Source organism: Somniosus microcephalus, chromosome 12, assembly GCF_052327205.1.
Source record: "Somniosus microcephalus isolate GS21.2 chromosome 12, FLI_Smic_1.0, whole genome shotgun sequence".
Lineage (NCBI taxonomy): Eukaryota > Metazoa > Chordata > Chondrichthyes > Squaliformes > Somniosidae > Somniosus > Somniosus microcephalus.
In genome coordinates this window covers 84582292-84603194 of record NC_140998.1, presented here as the reverse complement: position 1 = coordinate 84603194, position 20903 = coordinate 84582292, and the positions used below count along the sequence as shown (strand labels likewise).

The 20903-nt window shown below is 43.4% G+C and overlaps 1 protein-coding gene across 2 annotated transcripts in view; it reads right to left on the bottom strand.

The window, feature by feature from the left end:
* Nucleotides 1–509: 509 nt before the first annotated feature.
* The window catches only part of ap5m1 (adaptor related protein complex 5 subunit mu 1), a 35597-nt gene continuing 15203 nt past the window's right edge, over nucleotides 510–20903 (bottom strand). Inside the window, exons 7-9 of one of the 2 annotated variants that reach the window (XM_086003256.1) lie at nucleotides 17927–18023; nucleotides 17200–17244; nucleotides 510–2097 (exon numbers count right to left, since the gene is read on the bottom strand). In XM_086003256.1, coding sequence (XP_085859382.1) covers nucleotides 1868–2097; nucleotides 17200–17244; nucleotides 17927–18023 — 372 coding nt within the window. In that variant the 3' untranslated portion in view covers nucleotides 510–1867. Of the gene's footprint in view, nucleotides 2098–16927; nucleotides 17245–17926; nucleotides 18024–20903 lie in introns of those variants that run through there. The other variant, XM_086003255.1, reaches the window with a different exon arrangement.

Below are 20903 nucleotides of genomic sequence, written 5' to 3'. Positions count from 1 at the left end.
GAAATGAGCAGAAATGTACCAAGGAGACCTGGTGACTAAACATGAAGGCACAGTAGATGAGGGTTCGTGCATGAGATTAATTTGTCTCAGGTCAGCCATTAGGAGGAGACAACTTCAAATAGGAAAGAGAAGAATGGAAGATGGTTGAAGGACAAGTCACCCAGGCCAATTGCATGTCCTCCTCACAATGACCAATTGCAGAGTGGTCTGGGAAGTGGTCTGGGAACAAGTCACCTACTTGTCCTCTTGCAAAAGGAATTGTAGCTGGGGACTAACCAGATGTGCAAGAAATGTTCAGGCGGTGGGCGGGGTAGTGGCGGGAGTGGACAGAAGAATTGTGTAAAACTGTATAGAAGTGGTGGAGTTTGTCATTGAAATTATTTACATTTCTGACATTTGGATTGGTTGAAGTACTGATGTAAGGTTTTGCCTAACTAAACTGGGGGATTAATAGACTATTACTTTAAGAAATACAACACTTTGCAGCCTCACTTAATTAAGAATGTAAAGGTGTTTTATTTTTAAATGAACTTCGAAAGTACATGAACAGTTTGTAGACATTTCAGAATGTCTCATGGTTTTATCTCAATATAGAATACATATTACCACAATTTTATGCATGTCAGCTGCAACTTCAAGCTCAGAACTACATTAGTGATTAAGAGAAGATTTAGGTTACAAATTACTAGTGCCAAAGAATGTATCATCATACAAAAGGAAATTAATAGGTTTCTATTTAAATCATTTGCCTACTAAAGTTAGCCATTATAATTAGAAATGTGCCAAGTATTGTTCTGACAGATTTCTGATTTTGTGGTGATCATACATAGTCCACTCACGTCATGAAATGAAGTCTTTCTCTGCTGAAGTTTACAGCCATCATTAATTATCCCTGACCTTGTGTAACATCCATTTTTATGTTAATTTAGCTGGAATTTGAACAGCTAAATATGAAACAATATATCCTTTTAAAACTGCTTTTATTTGCTATGGTGATAGCTCACTGTATAAATACACTGCCTGGTGCGGTACTGCACCAGGCCAGCATCGAGTTAGTTGGGACAGTGATCGGGGGTGCTGCAATTGATCTTAGACCTTCTTTGGCTGGAGAAGGGAAAAATGTACCTGGGTTTCTGCATCAGAGACTGTCCAGTGACCCCTGCTAAAGACTACACCTGAACCTTAAGCAAGGACAGGATTAGGCTCGGTTGTGTTGCCCTCTGCAGTCAGATAGATTTTCACTGTCTAGGCTCACACATGAAGAATGATCACTTTAGTTAAGTACCAAAGGTCTGACTATGTCAGAAAGACCCAGCTCTTTTCTTTTTTTGAGGGGGAAGGGACACTGGGAGAAAAAGAAAAGCTATCTTATTAATGGTAAAAACTAGTTTAAGTTTATTGGATCGTATTTGGTCTTCAGATACTAACATAGGACAGACATTACAGCAAAACAATCGAAAGCAACTGCATACCCCAAACCTGATCCCTTTAAATATAATTACTGAATAGGTACAGTTGAGTAAAACAAGGCTATGTTCTAGAATTCATTTACTAATCTACTTACAACTTCTCAACTTGACAAAGTATCTTTTAAAATACCGTCTCCTTTACAAAAAGCCGTGAAAATACTTAAAACAGTAGCTTTAATGTGCACACACTTCCTGGACATTTTAGCTTATAGAATAGCATGCTGCAAGCTGCTTTTATGTACACAGATAAAAGTGTTGTGACAGAAGACCGTCTGCAGGATTTGCACAATGTTTTATAACCGTGTTGTGAAGCTAAATGGATTTTAGCTTCCTCCCCGTCAACAATATAGGTCTGGCACCAATCTTGGAATGAATGCATTTCATATATACTGCAAATACTAAGCATCTTTCAACTTTGTAAAATTGTATAGCAGAATAGTTATAAAAGGAATAGAATGAAATCCAAATGAGATAATTTTTGAAAATGATTGAAGTTTCAGCAGAAGAAAGGACTCCCAGAGTTTTCTTATTGCCCAGAATAAGAAGGGCTTGTCAATCACGATTAAGCTTCTAGAATCGGAATCCCTTTGAAATGCAGCTGTTTCTTCTTTAATTATGGCAACGGATACTGAAAAAGAGAGAAGACCAGCCTTAAAGATGAGTAAGGAATACAAAACAGCTCAGGATTAGCTTCAGAGTTCAAAGGTCACTAATTACACTAAGGAGTTCCCAGACACACTGAAAACACAAAACAGGTCACCTACCAAACTGGAAACAGACTCTGCCTTCAAAAAATCTTTCTGAAGTAGTAGATTTCCAGACATGACCAAAAGCAACTCAGTGGGATCAGCTGACCACAAAAGGTAAAAAGCATGGGCTTCTCTCCTGCTTTCTTTGTGTCCTTAGAGGCCCGATGGAGGGAAAACTGAACCTGCAGATGGCATCGGCCTTCCCATTTGTTCACTTTTTTCCCAAACTGGAGGCATGGCAATTATGGGGGAAATTTTTCAAAAATAAATTAGCAGAGAATACATCTGGCTTTCAAATTCCAGCCCTTAATCCACCCAGTTATTAGACTGGAGTATGTTAACAAGATACCTATATTACCAATGATGCCAACATAGTTCGCCATTTCTAATTCGCACAAAAATGCTAAACACTGCTATTTTAAAGGAATATTCTATTTAATTTACACTAGATCTGTGCTACAGAATGTAATTATACTGAGATGCAGATGCAGATTCAGAAAAAACTAATTCTCTTTCAGATGGTGCACAGAATTGAGAGCATTTGTATATCATTACAAAGGGCTACAAAACTATATTGCTCACACGGGAATAATTTCAAATGATGCTGAGCTTAAGCATCTTGAGCCAAAATGAGTATCATTTGTAGCTAAGTATATTCATTTGCAGACAACAGGAACTATTTGATGAAGGTTGTCTGCATAAGTTTCTTGGAATTACTTTTTGGAATGGTGTGCACTTATATTTCATACACTTTTTTTTTAAACTTGAGAGGATATCACCGCTGAAAAATACATAATGTGAATAAAATGTTTAATGAAATCAATACGATAGTTGGAAAAAAATATTGCCATGTAGCAGACTGCACTTCGCTCCTCATGGCAAGATTACGGTCAAGTCATGGACAGCCGGTAGTGAGGAAATACTGCTTAGACTGGCAGTAATCGCCTGACTCATCAATGCTGACTCATCAATGGCTGCCAGCAGTCTTTACAGTACAGTGTCCAAGTAACTATTCTTAAGATGTCAACTAAGTATCAAACTGTGCAAAGCTCACTTAGCCATGGTGGGGGAAGGGGGAAATCTGCTGGCCATTTCGTAAAAGTTGGTGGATATATCGCTAACGAGGTAGAGCTCAGCTCTGCAAGAATTATTTTCAAGTGGCCCCTCTTCTCTCAATTACCTTGGGAAAAAGGAAATAATAATAGAACCATTGTTGTTGAAACTTGGCCCTCAATTATTGATTGGGCAGGCTTTTTAATGTCACCACATTTTTGGCGTTGGGACAGAGTGTGTTATTTGCATATTTTGGTAGTTGATTGTCATGTGCATGGAGAAAGCTTCAAGTCATTAAAGGATAATTAATTCCTGGAGATATGTTCAACATTGTTCATTTGGGTTTGAGAGCTGCAGAAATAACTTTTCTGCTCTGCCAATGATGGGATACAGGTTCATACCTACAATACTTCAAAGTTTCCAGTCTCATCCCTGCTATCAAGGAGCTCGTGAGTGGAGACTTGGAGCTTCACTACAGGGAAGAAGAAGTGGCCAGGCAAGTATTGCTGACGTGTTTTTGCACAACTCTTAAAAGCGAGCTACACTTGTAGAATTCTGAAATAAGCTTGTGTTTGGAGTGAGTGCACTGGGAGAAGTAATTTGAAAAAAAAGACAGGTGAAAAATGAAACAAGGTGACAGTTTTTATTCTACTTTTCCAATGACTTCCACCTCTGGTGGGAGGTGATATAGTTTTTGGAGTGGCTGGATTGTTCAAACATTAAACAATAAATCTAGTGTAAAAGAGTCCCACCGTCATGCATCTTTCTATGATATGTGAAGCTGCAGTGTTACTAATCTTCTGCTTCCTGGTGAAAATGCTTGATGTTTACTACTTTTACACAGTGCAATACCTGAACACCCATTTTTAATGGTGAATTCAAGTTACACCTTTTTCTTAGTGTTGATTTACACTCAGTGAATTATATATGAACTAGTTAACTTAAAAATTCATATGTCGTAACATTCTAATGGCTTACTTTGGCAGTGGCAATACATTCTTAAGTTGATCTTAAAAAATGGGTACTGGAAGCTTACTGTATATGTGTAGAATCATAGAATGATTACAGCACAGAAGGAGGCCATTTGGCCCGTTGAGCCCGTGCCGGCTCTCTGCAAGAGCACTTCGGCTAGTTCCACTCCCCCGCTCTTTCCCGTAGCCCTGCAAATTTTTTTCCTTCAGATACTTATCCAATTCCCTTTTGAAAGCCATGATCGAGTCTGCCTCCACCACAATTTCAGATGGTGCATTCCAGATCCTAACCACTCGCTGCGTTCTTTTGCCAATCACCTTGAATCTGTGTCCTCTGATTCTTGACCCTTCCACCAATGGGAACAGTTTCTCTCTATATACTCTGTCTAGATCCCTCATGATTTTGAACACCTCTGTCAAATCTCCTCTTAATCTTCTCTGCTCTAAGGAGAACAGCCCCAGCTTCTCCAGTCTATCCTGAAGTCCCTCGTCCCCGGAATCATTTTGTAAATCTTTTCTGCACCCTCTCTAAGGCTTTCACATCCTTCCTAAAGTGCAGTGCCCAGAATTGGACACAATACTCCAGTTGAGGCCGAACCAGTGTTTTATAAAGGTTCATCATAATTTCCTTGCTTTTGTACTCTATGCTTCTATTTATGAAGCCCAGGATCCCGTATGCTTTTTTAACCGCTTTGTCAACCTGCCCTGTCACCTTCAACGATTTGTGCACATACATCCCCAGGTCTCTCTGTTCATGTACCCACTTTAGAATTGTACCCTTTAGTTTATATTGCTCCTCCTCCTTCTTCCTACCAAAATGTATCACATCGCACTTTTCTGCATTAAATTTCATCTGCCATGTGTCTGTAGTGTATGTACCTTTAAGGGGAGAACTACTTTTTACAGCTCCTGTATACTGTAGTACCGGCAGTGACCACACCTGTATATAAACCCTGAGTAGGGATCTGTACAGTTAGTTTTAGAGTAACCCTCATCCAGTAAACACCTGTTGATTGTTCCCTGCAGTCTCGTGTCTACTTATTGAAGGACACACAACATTAAGATACACGGATCTAACATTGGTGACGAGAAGATTCAAACCTACCTGCAACTCTGCATCACCTCCCAGGGATTCGCTCCTGGAGAAAAGTGAAAGAAGAAGGCCGAGTCTAGAAGCACAGGCGTCGACCATCCAGCGGAGACTTGAGCATCACAGGGGAGGCTGTTGAGAGCTGGGCTTGGTTCTCCAGTCACGGTGGTCCAGTGAAACGGGCTGGCAACAGGTACGGCGCAGACCCTTCCCGGACAGCGGCGGCTAGAGCCGACCGACGGCACAGAGAAAAGGCCGAGCAGCGTCGACGGGAGAAGAGAGAGGGTAGAGCGCACAGGGCGCAGCCGGTGTTCAGGACCGAGCGGCGTCAACGAGAGAGAGAGGCGCGCAGGAAAACGCGCAGAGCGCAGCCGGTGTTCAAGGGCCAAGCAGCGTCAGCGGGGAAGAAAGGAAAGCGTGGGAGACGCCATTTTGAGCCGCAGCGGAGAAGAAGGGAGAGCGCGGGAGACGCCATTTTGAGCCGCAGCGGAGAAGAAGGGAGAGCGCGGGAAAACGCCATTTTGAGCCACAGCAGAGAAGAAGGGAGAGCGCAGGAAAACGCCATTTTGAGCCGCAGCGGAGAAGAAGGGAGAGCACGGGAAAACGACATTTTGAGCCACAGCGGAGAAGAAGGGAGAGCGCGGGAAAACGCCATTTTGAGCCAGTCTAACCACACCCAGGGATGCCGAAGAGTGGCAGTGTCACAGCGTTCGACAATGAAGTCGAAGATTGGACGACATATGTCGAACGCATAGAAGTGTACTGCAAGGCGAATGAAGTGCCAGATGAAAGGAAAGCGCTGGTATTGTTGAAGCCAATGGGTGCAAAAACGTATGGCTTACTGCAAAACCTAGTAACCCCAGAGAAGCCAGTGGAAAAGGATTTTGAAAACATAGTGTCAATCCTACAGGACCACTTAAACCCCACACCGCTGCTGATAGCAGAAAGATTTAAGTTTCACAAAAGGAACCAGCATAAAGATGAAAGTAATGCTGAGTATTTAACGGAACTGCGCAAGCTATCGAAACACTGCCAGTTTGGAACGGGACTAGCAGATACTTTAAGGGACAAGTTTGTGTGTGGGCTTCAAAGTGAAGGAACCCAGAAACGGCTTCTAACAGAAAAGGATCTTACGCTGGACAAGGCTTTCAGCATGGCAGTATCACACGAAGCAGCCGCACGGGGCGCTGCAGAAATACAACGGAGACCGCAAGAATATGGCACAAATGAAATGTCATACGGAACAGTGAAGTGCTATCGCTGCGGCAGAACAACACACGACCATAATGATTGCTGGTTCAAGGACAAAGTGTGCAGACAGTGTGGAAAAGTAGGACACATAGCAAGAGCCTGCAGGTCGGGAAAGAAAACCAGCAGCAAGAAATCTCCACAGGAGAAGTACAAGAAGGTACATAAGGTGACAGAGAGTAGTTCAAACGAACAGAAAAGTGATACAGACTCCGGAAGCAAGGAGCTGGGTTGTCTGAAACTACATAAGGTGATCAAAACGGAGGATCACCAAACTATCTGGGTCACGCTCAAGATAGCCGGAGTCCAAGTGAAAATGGAATTGGACACAGGATCAGCCCTAACAGTCATAAACCGAAGGGACTACAAGCGGCTATTCTCACATATACCCTTGAGAGATACAGAGATTGTCTTGAAGACGTACACGGGGCAAAAAGTCTACCCCAAAGGAAAAATAAGGGTGAACGTTATATATAACGGCAAGGAAACACCAACAATGGACCTATATGTATTGCCAGATGGATCCCCACCACTACTAGGATGTGAATGGATCCGGAAGATACAGCTAGATTGGCATTCCATACAAGCACTGACTGTAGATGCCAAAAAGGATGACGACGTCACACCTGGACAACTGTCAAAAATGCTAACTGATGCACAAGAAGTGTTCCAGGAGGGACTCGGAACACTAAAAGGCATAACAGTGACAATCAAAAATAGAGGAAAATGCAAGCCCAAAGTTTTTTAAGGCCAGACCGGTGCCTTATGCGATCCGCCCAGCCGTCGAAGCAGAGCTGGAAGGTTTGGAACGTTCAGGAGTACTGTCCAAAGTGGACTGGAGCGAGTGGGCTACACCCATCGTTCCTGTAATGAAGAGGTCGTTGAGTAATACGCCTGGGGAACCAAAGAAGGTTCGCATCTGTGGGGACTTTAAGGTGACAGTGAACCCAGTCCTTCACATGGTACAATATCTGCTTCCGCGGATTGAAGATATTTTCACCTCGCTATCTGGAGGGAAATGCTTCACTAAGATTGATCTGGCCCAGGCGTACCTGCAAATGGAGGTATAAGAAGCCTCGAAACAGTACCTCACGATCAACACTCATAAAGGTCTCTACCAATACAACCGGCTGGTGTTCGGGTAGCATCAGCTCCGGCTGTTTGGCAAAGGGCAATGGATCAAGTCCTGCAAGGGATTCCAGGGATCCAGTGTTATTTGGACGACATCCTGGTCACGGGCGAAAATGACAGTGATCACCTTGCCAACCTGGAGCAGGTGCTCACTAGATTGAAGGAATATGGGCTCCGAGCAAATCGCCACAAATGCGAGTTTTTCCAGAAGCAGATCTCGTATTGTGGCCACGTTATTGATGAAGAGGGGTTACATAAGTCCCCTGAAAAGATTGAGGCAGTAGTCAAGGCTCCAGCACCGGAAAATGTGTCACAACTGAGGTCGTTCCTCGGGCTGGTGAACTACTACCAGAAGTTCTTGCCGAATTTGTCTACAGTACTACACCCACTGAACACCCTACTGCAAACGGAGGTACCATGGAAGTGGAATGACGAAGGTAAACGAGCTTTCCAGAAGTGCAAAGAATTGATCACATCAAAAGAGGTGTTGGCTCATTTCAACCCAGCACTACCAATTCGATTGGCGTGTGATGCATCACCCTATGACATTGGAGCGGTGCTGTCGCACAAATTCCCTTTGCATCTCGGTCACGAACCTCAGCCGAGCGTAACTACGCCCAGATTGACAGGGAGGCCCTCAGCCTAGTGTGGGGAGTGAAAAAGTTCAACCACTATCTGCACGGGCAGAAGTTCACCTTGCTGACTGACCACCAACCACTTGTCTCCATCTTTAATCCAAAGAAGGGCGTTCCGGTGATGACTGCGCAACGGCTACAAAGATGGTCCCTTTTTCTAGGGGTGAACCAATATGAAATCGAGTATAAGGGCACGAAACAGCATGGAAACGCTGGTGGGCTATCACGCCTGCCACTGCCTACTGCGGAGGAAGCACCAGCAGTGGACCCTGTCGAAATATTTTATTCGACTATAATTGAACGCTTGCCAGTAACTAACGCTGATATAGAGAAGGAGACCCGAAATGACCCGACACTGTCTCGGGTATATGACTTGACGGTGAAGGGATGGCCAACACATGGCGACTCACTGTTGCCAGCATTCTCATCCAGAAGAGAACAGCTGTCAGTATGCCAGGGGACCTTGATGTGTGGATCCCGAGTGGTAATTCCACCCAAGTTAAGGGAGAGAGTGCTCAATGAGCTTCACGAAGGTCATCTGGGAGGGGTGAAAATGAAAAGCCTTGCTAGGGCTTATGTGTGGTGGCCGGGGATCGATCAGCAAATCGAGGACCTGACAAAGAGCTGCTCAGGATGCCAGAAGGTCCAAAATGCACCACCACATGCCCCTCTACACCCATGGGAGTGGCCCTCATCTCCATGGCAACAGGTGCATATTGATTTTGCTGGTCCATTCATGGACTCAATGTTTTTAATAGCCGTGGATGCGCACTCGAAATGGCCTGAGGTGATCAAAATGTCCTCCACCACCACGGAGAAAACTATTGCAGTCCTACGGACCATATTTGCCAGGAACAGCTTGCCAGAGCAGATTTGCTCTGATAACGGACCACAGTTTGTGTCCGAAGAGTTTCGAAGATTCATGAAAAGGAATGGGGTAAGGCATTACACATCCGCCCCGTATCATCCAGCCACAAATGGATTGGCTGAGAGGTTCGTACAAACCTTTAAAAAAGCAGTAAGCGTCATGTGCGATGACGACATTCCACTGCAGCATAAGGTGGACAATTTCCTGTTAGCCTACAGAAATGCGACACATGCAGTCACCCACCAGACCCTGGCCATGATGTTCTTTAACCGAAGGTTGAGATCTCGTCTGGATTTGCTCAGACCAAATGTACGAAGAGATGTTGAGAATAAGCAATTCCAGCACATCAATGAGAAGCCGACAAGGAGCTTCAATGTAGAGCAACCAGTCTTGGCCTGCGACTACCGAACAGAGAAATGGCAACCAGGAACGATATGCACACGGCAGGGGCCACTAATGTACACAGTGGATGTTGGGGAGAACATTGTGAGACGCCATGTCGACCAGATCCTAGAGTCACAGGAACGAGTCAACCCCATGTCTCACGTACCTGGTGATGAACCCGACATACAGGTAGCATCTACCCCAGAAACAGTAGCATCGGAAGCTGATGAACCAACTGACGACAGGGGGCCTCCGCACCAAGAGCAAGACACTCAGGAAAGGCGCTATCCAGAAAGGATCAGGAAGCCGCCCCAAAGACTGAATTTATAAATGGACTATTTTCAGTTAATGTTGCATGTTAAAAGTGTTAATTGTTAAATGAATGTTATGGTACTGTTAATCTAAAAGGGGAGGAATTGTAGTGTATGTACCTTTAAGGGGAGAACTACTTTTTACAGCTCCTGTATACTGTAGTACCGGCAGTGACCACACCTGTATATAAACCCTGAGTAAGGATCTGTATAGTTAGTTTTAGAGTAACCCTCATCCAGTAAACACCTGTTGATTGTTCCCTGCAGTCTCGTGTCTAGTTATTGAAGGACACACAACATCAAGATACACGGATCTAACAGTGTCCACTCATTTCACCAGCCTGTTTATGTCTTCTTGAAGTCTATCACTATCCTCCTCACTGTTCACTATGCCTCCAAGTTTTGTCTCATCTGCAAATTTTGAAATTGTGCCCTGTATTCCCAAGTCCAAGTCATTGATACATATCAAGAAAAGCAGTGGCCCTAGTACTGACCCCTGGGGAACACCACTGTATATCTTCCTCCAGTCTGAAAAACAACGTTCACCACTACTCTCTGTTTCCTGCCACTTAGACAATTTCATATCCATGCTGCCACTGTCCCTTTTATACCATGGGCTTCAAATTTGTTGGTAAGCCTATAATGTGGTGCTTTATCAAACGCCTTTTAGAAGTCAATGTACACCACGTCAACCGCATTGCCCTCATCAACCCTTTCAGTTACCTCATCAAAAAATGCGATCAAGTTAGTTGAACACGATTTGCCTTTAACAAATCCATGCTGCCTTTCCTTAATTAATCCACACTTGTCCAAGTCACTGTTAAATTTGTCCCTGATTATAGTTTTCAAAAGCTTCCCCACTACTGAGGTTAAACTGACTGGCTTGTAGTTGCTGGGATTATCCTTACACCCTTTTTTGAACAAGGGTATAACATTTGCCGTTCTCCAGACCTCTGGCACCACCCCTGTATCTAAGAAGGATTAGAGTACCTCCACAATTTCCTCCTTAATCTCCCTCAGCAACCTAGGATGCATCCCATCCGGTCCTGGTGACTGATCAACTTTAAGTTCAGACAGCCTTTCTAGTACGTCCTCTTTATCAATTTTTATCTCATCCAGTATCTTCATTACCTCTTCTTGCACTATGATTTTGTCAGCATCTTCTTCCTTGGTAAAGTCAGATGCAAAGTACTCGTTTAGTAACTCAGCTATGCCCTCTGCCTCCATGCGTAGGTTTCCTTTATGGTCCCTAATCAGCCCCACCCTTCTTCTTACTACCCGTTTATTATTTATATGCCAATAGAAGACTTTTAAATTCCCTTTTATGTTAGCTGCCAATCTAGTTTCATACTCTCTCTTTGCACATCTTATTTTCTTTTTCACTTTCCCTCTGAACTTTCTATATTCAGCCTTGTATTCTCAACCTGACATCTGTCATACGTGCTTTTTTTCTGCTTCATTTTACTCTCTATCGTCATCCAGGGAGCTCTGGCTTTAGTTGCCCTACCTTTCCCCCTCGTGGGAATGTACCTCGACTGTGTCCGAACCATCTCCTCTTTAAAGGCAGCCCATTGTTCGATTACAGTTTTGCCTGCCAACCTTTGATTCCAATTTACCCGGGCCAGATCCGTTCTCAGCCCACTGAAATTTGCCTTCCTCCAATTAAGTATTTTTACTCTAGATTGCTCCCTGTCCTTTTCCATAGCTAATCTAAACCATGATCACTGTTCCTTAAATGTTCCCCCACGGACGCATTGGTCATCTGTAGATTCTGGAACGGTTCCTGCAGATTGGAGGATGGCAAATGTAACCCCGCTATTTAAGAAAGGAGGGAGAGAGAAAACGGGGAACTACAGACCCGTTAGCCTCATATCAGTAGTTGGGAAAATGCTGGAATCTATTATAAAGGATGCAATAACTGGGCACTTAGAAACTAATAGTAAGATTGGGCAGAGTCAACATGGATTTATGAAAGGGAAGTCCTGTTTGACAAACCTATTGGAGTTCTTTGAGGATGTAACTAGTGGAGTAGACAAAGGGGAACCAGTAGATGTGGTGTATTTGGATTTTCAGAAGGCCTTTGATAAGGTCCCACATAAGAGGTTGGTGAACAAAATTAGGGCACATGGAATTGGGGGTAATATACTAGCATGGATTGAGAATTGGTTAACAGACAGAAAACAAAGAGTAGGGATAAACGGGTCTTTTTCAGGATGCCAGGCTGTGACTAGTGGGGTACCGCAAGGATCGGTGCTTGGGCCCCAGCTATTCACAATCTATATCAATGATTTGGATGAGGGGACTAAATGTAACATTTCCAAATTTTCTGCTGAAAGAAAGCTAGGTGGCAGTGTCAGTTGCGAAGTGGATGTGAAGAGGCTTCAAGGGGATCTTGGCAGGCTCAGTGAGTGGGCGAGAACATGGCAGATGGATTATAATGTGGATAAATATGAAGTTATCCACTGGTAGAAAAAACAGAAAGGCAGAGTATTTCCTAAATGGTGAAAGATTGGGGAATGCAGATGCTCAAAGGGACCTGGGAGTCCTTGTACATGAATCTCTGAAAGTGAATGTGCAGGTGCAGCAAGCCATTAGGAAGGCAAATGGTATGCTGGCCTTCATTACAAGAGGATTTGAGTACAGGAGTAAATAAGTCTTACTCCAATTATATAGGGCCTTGGTGAGACCACACCTGGAGTACTGTGTACAATTTTGGTCTCCTTACCTAAGGAAGGATATACTTGCCATAGAGGGAGTGCAACGAAGGTTCACGAGATTGATTCCTGGGATGGCAGGACTGTCATATGAGATTGAGTAAACTAGGCCTGTATTCTCTTGAATTCAGAAGAATGAGAGGGAATCTCATTGAAGCATACAAAATTATTACAGGGCTTGATAGGGTGGATGCGGGGAGAATGTTTCACTTGGCTGGGGAGTCTAGAACCAGGGGCCACAGCCTCAGGATAAAGGGTAGGCCATTCAGGACTGAGATGAGAAGAAATGTCTTCACACAGAGGGTGGTGAATCTTTGGAATTCTCTACCCCAGAGGGCTGTGGAAGCTCAGTCATTGGGTATATTCAAAACAGAAGTCGATAGATTTCTGACTAGTAAGAGCATCAAGGGATATGGCGATAAGGCCGGTGAATGAAATTGAGGCAGATCAGCCACGATCTCATTGAATGGTGGAGCAGGCTCGAAGGGCCGAATGGCCTACTCCTGCTCCTAGTTACACTTGCTCCACTTGACCCACCTCATTCCCCAGAACCAGACCCAGCAAGGCCTCCTTCCTTGTTGGGCCGGAAACATACTGATCAAGAAAGCTCTCCTGAACACACTTCAGAAATTCTTCCCCATCTCTGCCCTTTACACTATTATTATCCCAGTCTATATTAGGATAATTGAAGTCCCCCATTATCACTACTCTATAGCTCTTGCACCTCTCTGTAATCTCCCTGCAAATTTTCTCCTCTATATCTTTCCCACTAGTTAGTGGCCTATAGAATACACCTAGTAGTGTAATGGCACCTCTATTATTTCTTAACTCTAACCAATAGATTCTGTCCTTGACCCCTCCAGGACATCCTCTCGCTCCAGCACTGTAATCTTCTCCTTAATCAACACTGCCACTCTACCTCCTTTCTTTCCTTACCTATCTTTCCTGAACACCTTATATCCAGCAATATTTAAAACCCGCTCCTGCCCTTTTTTGAGCCAGGTCTTCATTATTGCCATAACATCATATTCCCATGTGGCTATTTGCACCTGCCGCTCACCAACATTATTTACCACGCTTCATGCATTTAGACACATGCACTGTAAACCTGTCTTAGACCTTCTTGTATTCTCTCTTCATCTGACCCCACCTAATACCTCACTATTTCTTACTCTAGTGCTATCTGTCTCTCCCCATCCTTGGTGCACTTTGTTTCACCTTTCTAATGCAACATCCAGGTGCCCATCCCCCTGCCAAATTAATTTAAATACTCCCCAACAGCACTAGCACCTCGCCCCCCGCGAGGACATTGGTTCCGGCTCTGTTGAGGTGCAACCTGTCCAGTCTGTACAGGTCCCACCCAGAACCAGTCTCAATGTCTCAGGAATCTGAAGCCCTTCCTCCTGCCTGATAATCTACATCCTAGGGCACTAAAGAAGTGACCCTAGAAATAGTAGATGCATTGCTGGTCATCTTCCAAAATTCTATCGACTCTGGAATAGTTCCCATGGATTGGAGGGTAGCTAATATAACCCCATTATTTAAAAAAGGTGGTAGAGAGAAAATGGGGAATTATAGACCGGTAAGCCTGACATCGGTAGTGGGGAAAATGCTGGAGTCCATTATAAAAGATGTAATAGCAGAGCACTTGGAAAACAGTGACAGGATTGGACAAAGTCAACATGGATTTACAAAAGGTAAATCATGCTTGACTAATCTACTGGAATTTTTTGAGGATGTAACTGGTAGAATAGATAAGGGAGAACCAGTGGATGTGGTGTATTTGGACTTTCAGAAGGCTTTCGATAGGGTTCCGCATAAGAGATTAGCGTGCAAAGTTAAAGCACATGGGATTGGGGGTAAGGTACTGTGTTGGATAGAGAACTGGTTGGCAGACAGGAAGCAAAGAGTTGGAATAAACGGGTCTTTTTCCGAGTGGCAGGCAGTGACTAGTGGGGTACCGCAGGGATCGGTGCTAGGACCCCAGCTATTCACAATATATATTAATGATCTAGACGAGGGAACTAGATGTAATACTGTATCTCCAAGTTTGCAGATGACACAAAGCTGGGTGGGCGTGTGTGCTGTGAGGAGGATGCAGAGAAACTCCAGTATGATTTGGACAGTTTGGGTGATTGGGCAGATGCATGGCAGATGCAGTATAATGTGGATAAATGCGAGGTTATCCACTTTGGTGGCAAAAACAGGAAGACAGATTATTATCTGAACGTCAATAGATTGGGAAAATGGGAAGTGCAACGAGACCTGGGTATCCTTGTGCACCAGTCGCTGAAGGTAAGCATGCAGGTGCAGCAGGTGGTTAAGGTGGCAAATATTGGCCTTCATAGTGAGAGGATTCGAGTACAGGAGCAAGGATGTCTTGCTGCAGTTGTACAGGGCCTTGGTGAGACCACACCTTGAGTATTGTGTGCAGTTTTGGTCGCCTTATCTGAGGATGTTCTTGCCATGGAGGGAGTGCAGCGAAGATTCACCAGACTGATACCTGGGATGGCAGGAATGACGTATGAAGAGAGATTGGGTTGATTAGGCTTATGATAGCAAAATACTGTGGATGTTGGAAATCCGAAATAACAACAGAAAATGCTGGAAAAACTCAGCAGGTCAGGCAACATCCGTGGACAGAAATTTGAGTTGACGTTTCGGGTCGAACCCTTCTTCAAAACTGGAAAGAAAAAATAGATCGGAGGCAGGGCTGCGATCGGACAAAAGAATAAAAGAAACAAAAGAAGTAAAAAAGAGACAATAAAAGGTGTAGGAAGCTAGACGAGATGGCCCTTTCCTTTTGTTTCGCTCTCACACCTGGCAGCTATCCCTTGCCCTGCCAGTACACTTTACACCCAATCTCAGCCTATTACCATCTCGTCTAGCTTCCTATTCAAGAAGGAGTTAGATATATTTCTTAAGGTACAAGGGATCAAGGGATATGGGGAGAAGGCAGGGACAGGGTACTGACTTTGGATGATCAGCCATGATCTCATTAAATGGTAGAACAGGCTCGAGGGGCCGAATGGCCTACTCCTGCTCCTATCTTCTATGTTTCTATGCACCATCTCTCTAGCCACACATTCAATTGCTCTATCCTCCTATTTCTATACTCACAGGCTTGTGGCACAGGGAGTAATCCAGAGATTCCGACTCTCTGCAAGAGCACTTCAGCTAGTCCCACTCCCCCGCAGCCCTGCAATTTTTTTTCCTTCAGGTACTTATCCAATTCCCTTTTGAAAGCCATGATAGAATCTGCCTCCACTACCCTTTCAGATAGTGCATTCCAGATCATAACCACTTGCTGCATAAAAACGATTTTCCTCATGTCGCCTTTGGTTCTCCTGCCAGTCACCTTAAATCTGTGTCCTCTGGTTCTTGACCCTTCCACCAATGGGAACAGTTTCTCTCTATCGGCTCTGTCTAGACCCCTCATGATTTTGAACACTTCTATCAAATCTCCTCACAACCATCTTTGCTCTAAGGAGAACAACCTCAGCTTCTCCAGCATATCCACGTAACTGAAGTCCCTCATCCCTGGAACCATTTTCATAAATCTTTTCTGCACCCTCTCTAAGGCATTCACATCCTCCCTAAAGTGCGGTGCTCATAATTGGACACAGCACTCTAGTTGTGGCTGAACCAATGTTTTATAAAGGTTCATCATAACTTCCTTGCTTTTGTACGCTATGCCTCTAATAAAGAAGTCCAGGAGCCCGTATGCTTTTTTAACTGCTTTCTCAACCTGCCCTGCCACCTTCAAAGATTTGTGCACCTATACCCCCAGGTCTCTCTGTTCCTGCACCCCCTTTAGAATTGTACCCTTTAGTTTATATTGCCTCTCCTCGTTCTTCCAACTAAAATGTATCACTCTGCAATTTTCTGCATTAAATTTCATCTGCTATGTTATCCAGTGATAAGCTGCCCCATACAGACCAGAAAAGCTCCAGGTTCATTCCATGGTCTGAATTAGCTGATCTCTACTCAGATGACAATAGTCACACTATAATGGGCAGGGAGAGGGGAGGAGAAGAAAATAAAATCCATCAAAGTTTCTGGTCCTGACCACAACTTGTTGGCAATATGCATGAGTGACGTTGAGGACCCGGGATGAATACCCTCCTGACACTCACTGTCAAGGTTCAGACATTAATAATGACCACTCGAGCAAGGTGCTGTAGGGCACCCATAGAACTGTATCCCAGCAAGGAGTCAATGTATTTGAGGAGTGCAAGAGAGAACTCTTCAAAAATTTACAGCTCATCATGTTTGTAATAAACTACTGTATCTCTCTCAGCACAAGTTTTTCATGTATTTTATTAATCATAATATTTACAATATTTATTATTAGTACATCACATGATCAAATTTTACTGTAACACTACTATGGTAAATTCTCATTTTATACACTTTAAAATAGATTAGCTTCTGGAACACAACTAAAAATGTAACGACTAATTTTTTTAAGAAATGCATAATCAAACTGGTGACCTTTGTTTTGAAATTTTTAGTCCGTGTGTTTACTCCAAATTGCTTTCGGATATTAATGGCCTGCTGGCCACAGGTGCATCACCTTTGGAGTTCCAGATGTAGTACTCAGAAGAAAGAAGTTCCTTGGCTATAAAAACAAAATGTTACTCAGTTAACAAAGAAACGCTGGTCATGTTTCAGTGGAATGTAGAACTCAGTGCTCACACACACAAGGTCAAAGACTGACCAAAGCAACTGCAAACATTTAAATTGTTACTCTACAGAAATATGCCAATTCTGAAATACTATTAAAACATGAAAAGTTTATAATTCATGAATTTACAATGAACAGGTAGGTTACATATGTGTCAGTCTAAATTCCAACTGGATAGGGAAGTGCTCCCTCAGTGACTAGCTCAAAAGCAGCATTGACTGGACTGGAAGCCAACTGCCCAACGGTCCTTTTGGACAAGAAATGGTATGTGATACAGGGACACTAAGGAAGCTAAAAAGTTTAAACATTGGGGTGAGGGAGAAGAGTAAGGATCAATAATTCTAACTACCATAATAATTAGGTCATAATAAGATCTTGTAGCATTTTTTGAGTTGAATAGGACTCAGCTTATCAGGCAATTGCAAGTCACATGCCATAAATACAACATGACGAGGTGAATTGGCAAGTCAATCTTTTCCTCACTCGACTAGAGTACATTGCTTTCAGCTATGTAAAAGCAGGCAAGACTGACCCCTGCAGGTGAAATTTATTCTGGTTAACAGACAATTCAAAATAGTTATGGTTCAAACAATACAAGAACATTATTGAAGCTTACATGTGATGATTCTGGGTTTTGCTGAAGAGTACACTTGTACAGAATGTTGGTCCACATAGCAACCAGTCAACGTATAATCTGGGATTCGAAAATAAAGCTAGGTTGATAAAACAGAAGCAAGAAAATAAACGATTAACTAATAGCTTCAGGGCAACAAGAGTTTGCTCAGGTTTTATTATCCTGACATTGTCTATTTTGAAAAATGTCCATTATTTAGCTTGCTTTCTATGTACTCTCAATTGCCACAGTGAATTTCCTCTAGAGGGTGGGATGAGCTGAAGTCTAAATACTTCAACAGATCAGCTGTTCAACAGATCAAGTGTACTCAACTGAACTTTAGGATGAGAGAATTAACTCTGGCCCAAGTTACATGCCTATAAATGTGTCTTGTCCTATTTATAGTTGCTAGATATGAAGCATATGAAGTTAACACCTTTTGCTGAAAGACATGAATTACATTTTGGTACAAAAAGAAAATACTGCAGATGCTGGAAATCTGAAATAAAAACAGAAAATGCTGGAGAAACTCAGCAGGTCAGGCAGCATCTGTGAAGAGAGAAACAGAGTTAACATAGAAGATAGGAGCAGGAGTAGGCCATTCGGCCCCTCGAGCCTGCTCCGCCATTTAATGAGATCATGGCTGATCATCCAAATTCAGTACCCGGTCCCTGCTTTCTCCCCATACCCCTTGATCCCTTTAGCCTTAAGAAATATATCCAACTCCTTCTTGAATATATTTAATGAATTGGCCTCTACTGCCTTCTGTGGTAGAGAATTCCACAGGTTCACCACTCTTTGGGTGAAGAAATTCCTCCTCATTTCTGTCCTAAATGGCTTACCCCTTATCCTTAGACTGTGACCCCTGGTTCTGGACTCCCCGACCATCGGGAACATCCTTCGTGAATCTAGTCTGTTCAGTCCTGTCAGAATTTTATAAGTTTCAATGAGATCCCCTCTCATTCTTCTAAACTCCAGCGAGTACAAGCCCAATCGACCCAATCTCTCCTCATACGTCATACCTGCCATCCCAGGTATCAGCCTGGTGAATCTTCGCTGAACTCCTTCCATGGCAAGAACATCCTTCCTCAGATAAGGCGACCAAAACTGCACACAATACTCAAGATGTGGTCTCACCAAGGCCCTGTACAACTGCAGCAAGACATCTTTGTTCCTGTACTCAAACCCTCTCGCTACGAAGGCCAACATACCATTTGCCTTCTTAACCGCCTGCTGCACCTGCATGCTTACCTTCAGCGGCTGGTGCACAAGGACACCCAGGTCTCGTTGCACTTCCCCTTCGCCCAATCTATTGCCATTCGGATAATAATCTGCTTCCTGTTTTTGCCACCAAAGTGGATAACCTCACATTTATCCACGTTATATTGCATCTGCCATGCTCTGCCCAATCACCCAACCTGTCCAAATCATCCTGGAGTTTCTCGGCATCCTCCTCACAGCACACATGCCCACCCAGCTTTGTGTCGTCTGCAAATTTGGAGATATTACATCTAGTTCCCTCGTCTAGATCATTAATATATATTGTGAATAGCTGGGGTCCAAGGACCGATCCCTGCGGTACCCCACTAGTCACTGCCTGCCACTCGGAAAAAGAGCCGTTTATTCCAACTCTTTGCTTTCTGTCTGCCAACCAGTTCTCTATCCAAGTTAATACCTTGCCCCCAATCCCATGTGCCTTAACTTTACACGCTAATCTCTTATGTTTCAGCTGACCTTAATGTTTCAGGTCGATGACCTTTCATCAGAACTGGAAAAACGCAGGAAATGGAACAGATTTTTAAGCAAGTGAAGAGGCTGGGAAAGGGGGGAGGGGATGAAAGAACAAAAGGGAAGGTCTGTGATAGGATGGAAGGCGGAAGAGATTAAGAGATATTCAAGGCAAAAGGAGATGGTAACGGAACAGGTTAAGGAACAAAGGATGGCTCTAGATTTTGGTCTTATTCTAAGAAGATTTTCTTAAACACTCATTAGGTTCATCTAATAAGATTATACCTTGTTTCCTAATACTAACTAACTTTAAAGTTAACCCCCGCCCCCGTCCATGTTTGCAGGAACTTGAGTGGAATGGCTCTTTTAACCAGTTCTTTTTCCCTAAAGCTGCATCTTGTGTTCTGCACTTAACACGTTTATAATTTGCCTACAAAATCCAGATGAAAAAATGTATTATGGAAACTTTATAAAAATAAATCTATTTTCCTGGATAAAACAATTAACCCATTATTCTGTTCAAAGTCCTTGTTCTATTAAAATCTAATTAAAGGTTTGCTTTGAATTCATTATGACATTTAAAGTACTTCTTGTATCATTTGATCTTGTTCAAATCATTTAAACAGCTAGTTCCTTTCTAAGATTTTTACATAAGAACATAAGAAATAGGAGCAGGAGTAGGCCATTTGGCCCCTCGAGCCTGCTCCGCCATTCAATAAGATCGTGGCTGATCTTCTACCTCACCTCCACTTTCCTGCACTATCCCCATATCCCTTGATTCCCTTAATATTCAAAAATCTATCGATCTCTGTCTTGAATATACTCAACGACTGAGCCTCCACAGCCCTCTGGGGTAGAGAATTCCAAAGATTCACCACCCTCTGAGTGATGAAATTTCTCCTCATCTCAGTCCTAAATGGCCGACCCCTTATTCTGAGACTGTGACCCCTGGTTCTAGACTTCCCCAGCCAGGGGAAACATCCTCCCTGCATCTACCCTGTCAAACCCTGTAAGAATTTTGTATGTTTCAATTAGATCACCTCATTCTTCTAAACTCTAGAGAATATAGGCCTAGTCTACTCGATCTCTCCTCATAAGACAATCCCCCCATCCCAGGAATCAGTCTGGTGAACCTTCGTTGCACTCCCTCTATGGCAAGTAAATCCTTCCTTAGGTAAGGAGACCAAAACTGTACACAATACTCCAGGTGTGGTCTCACCAGGGCCCTATATAATTACAGTAAGACTTGTAA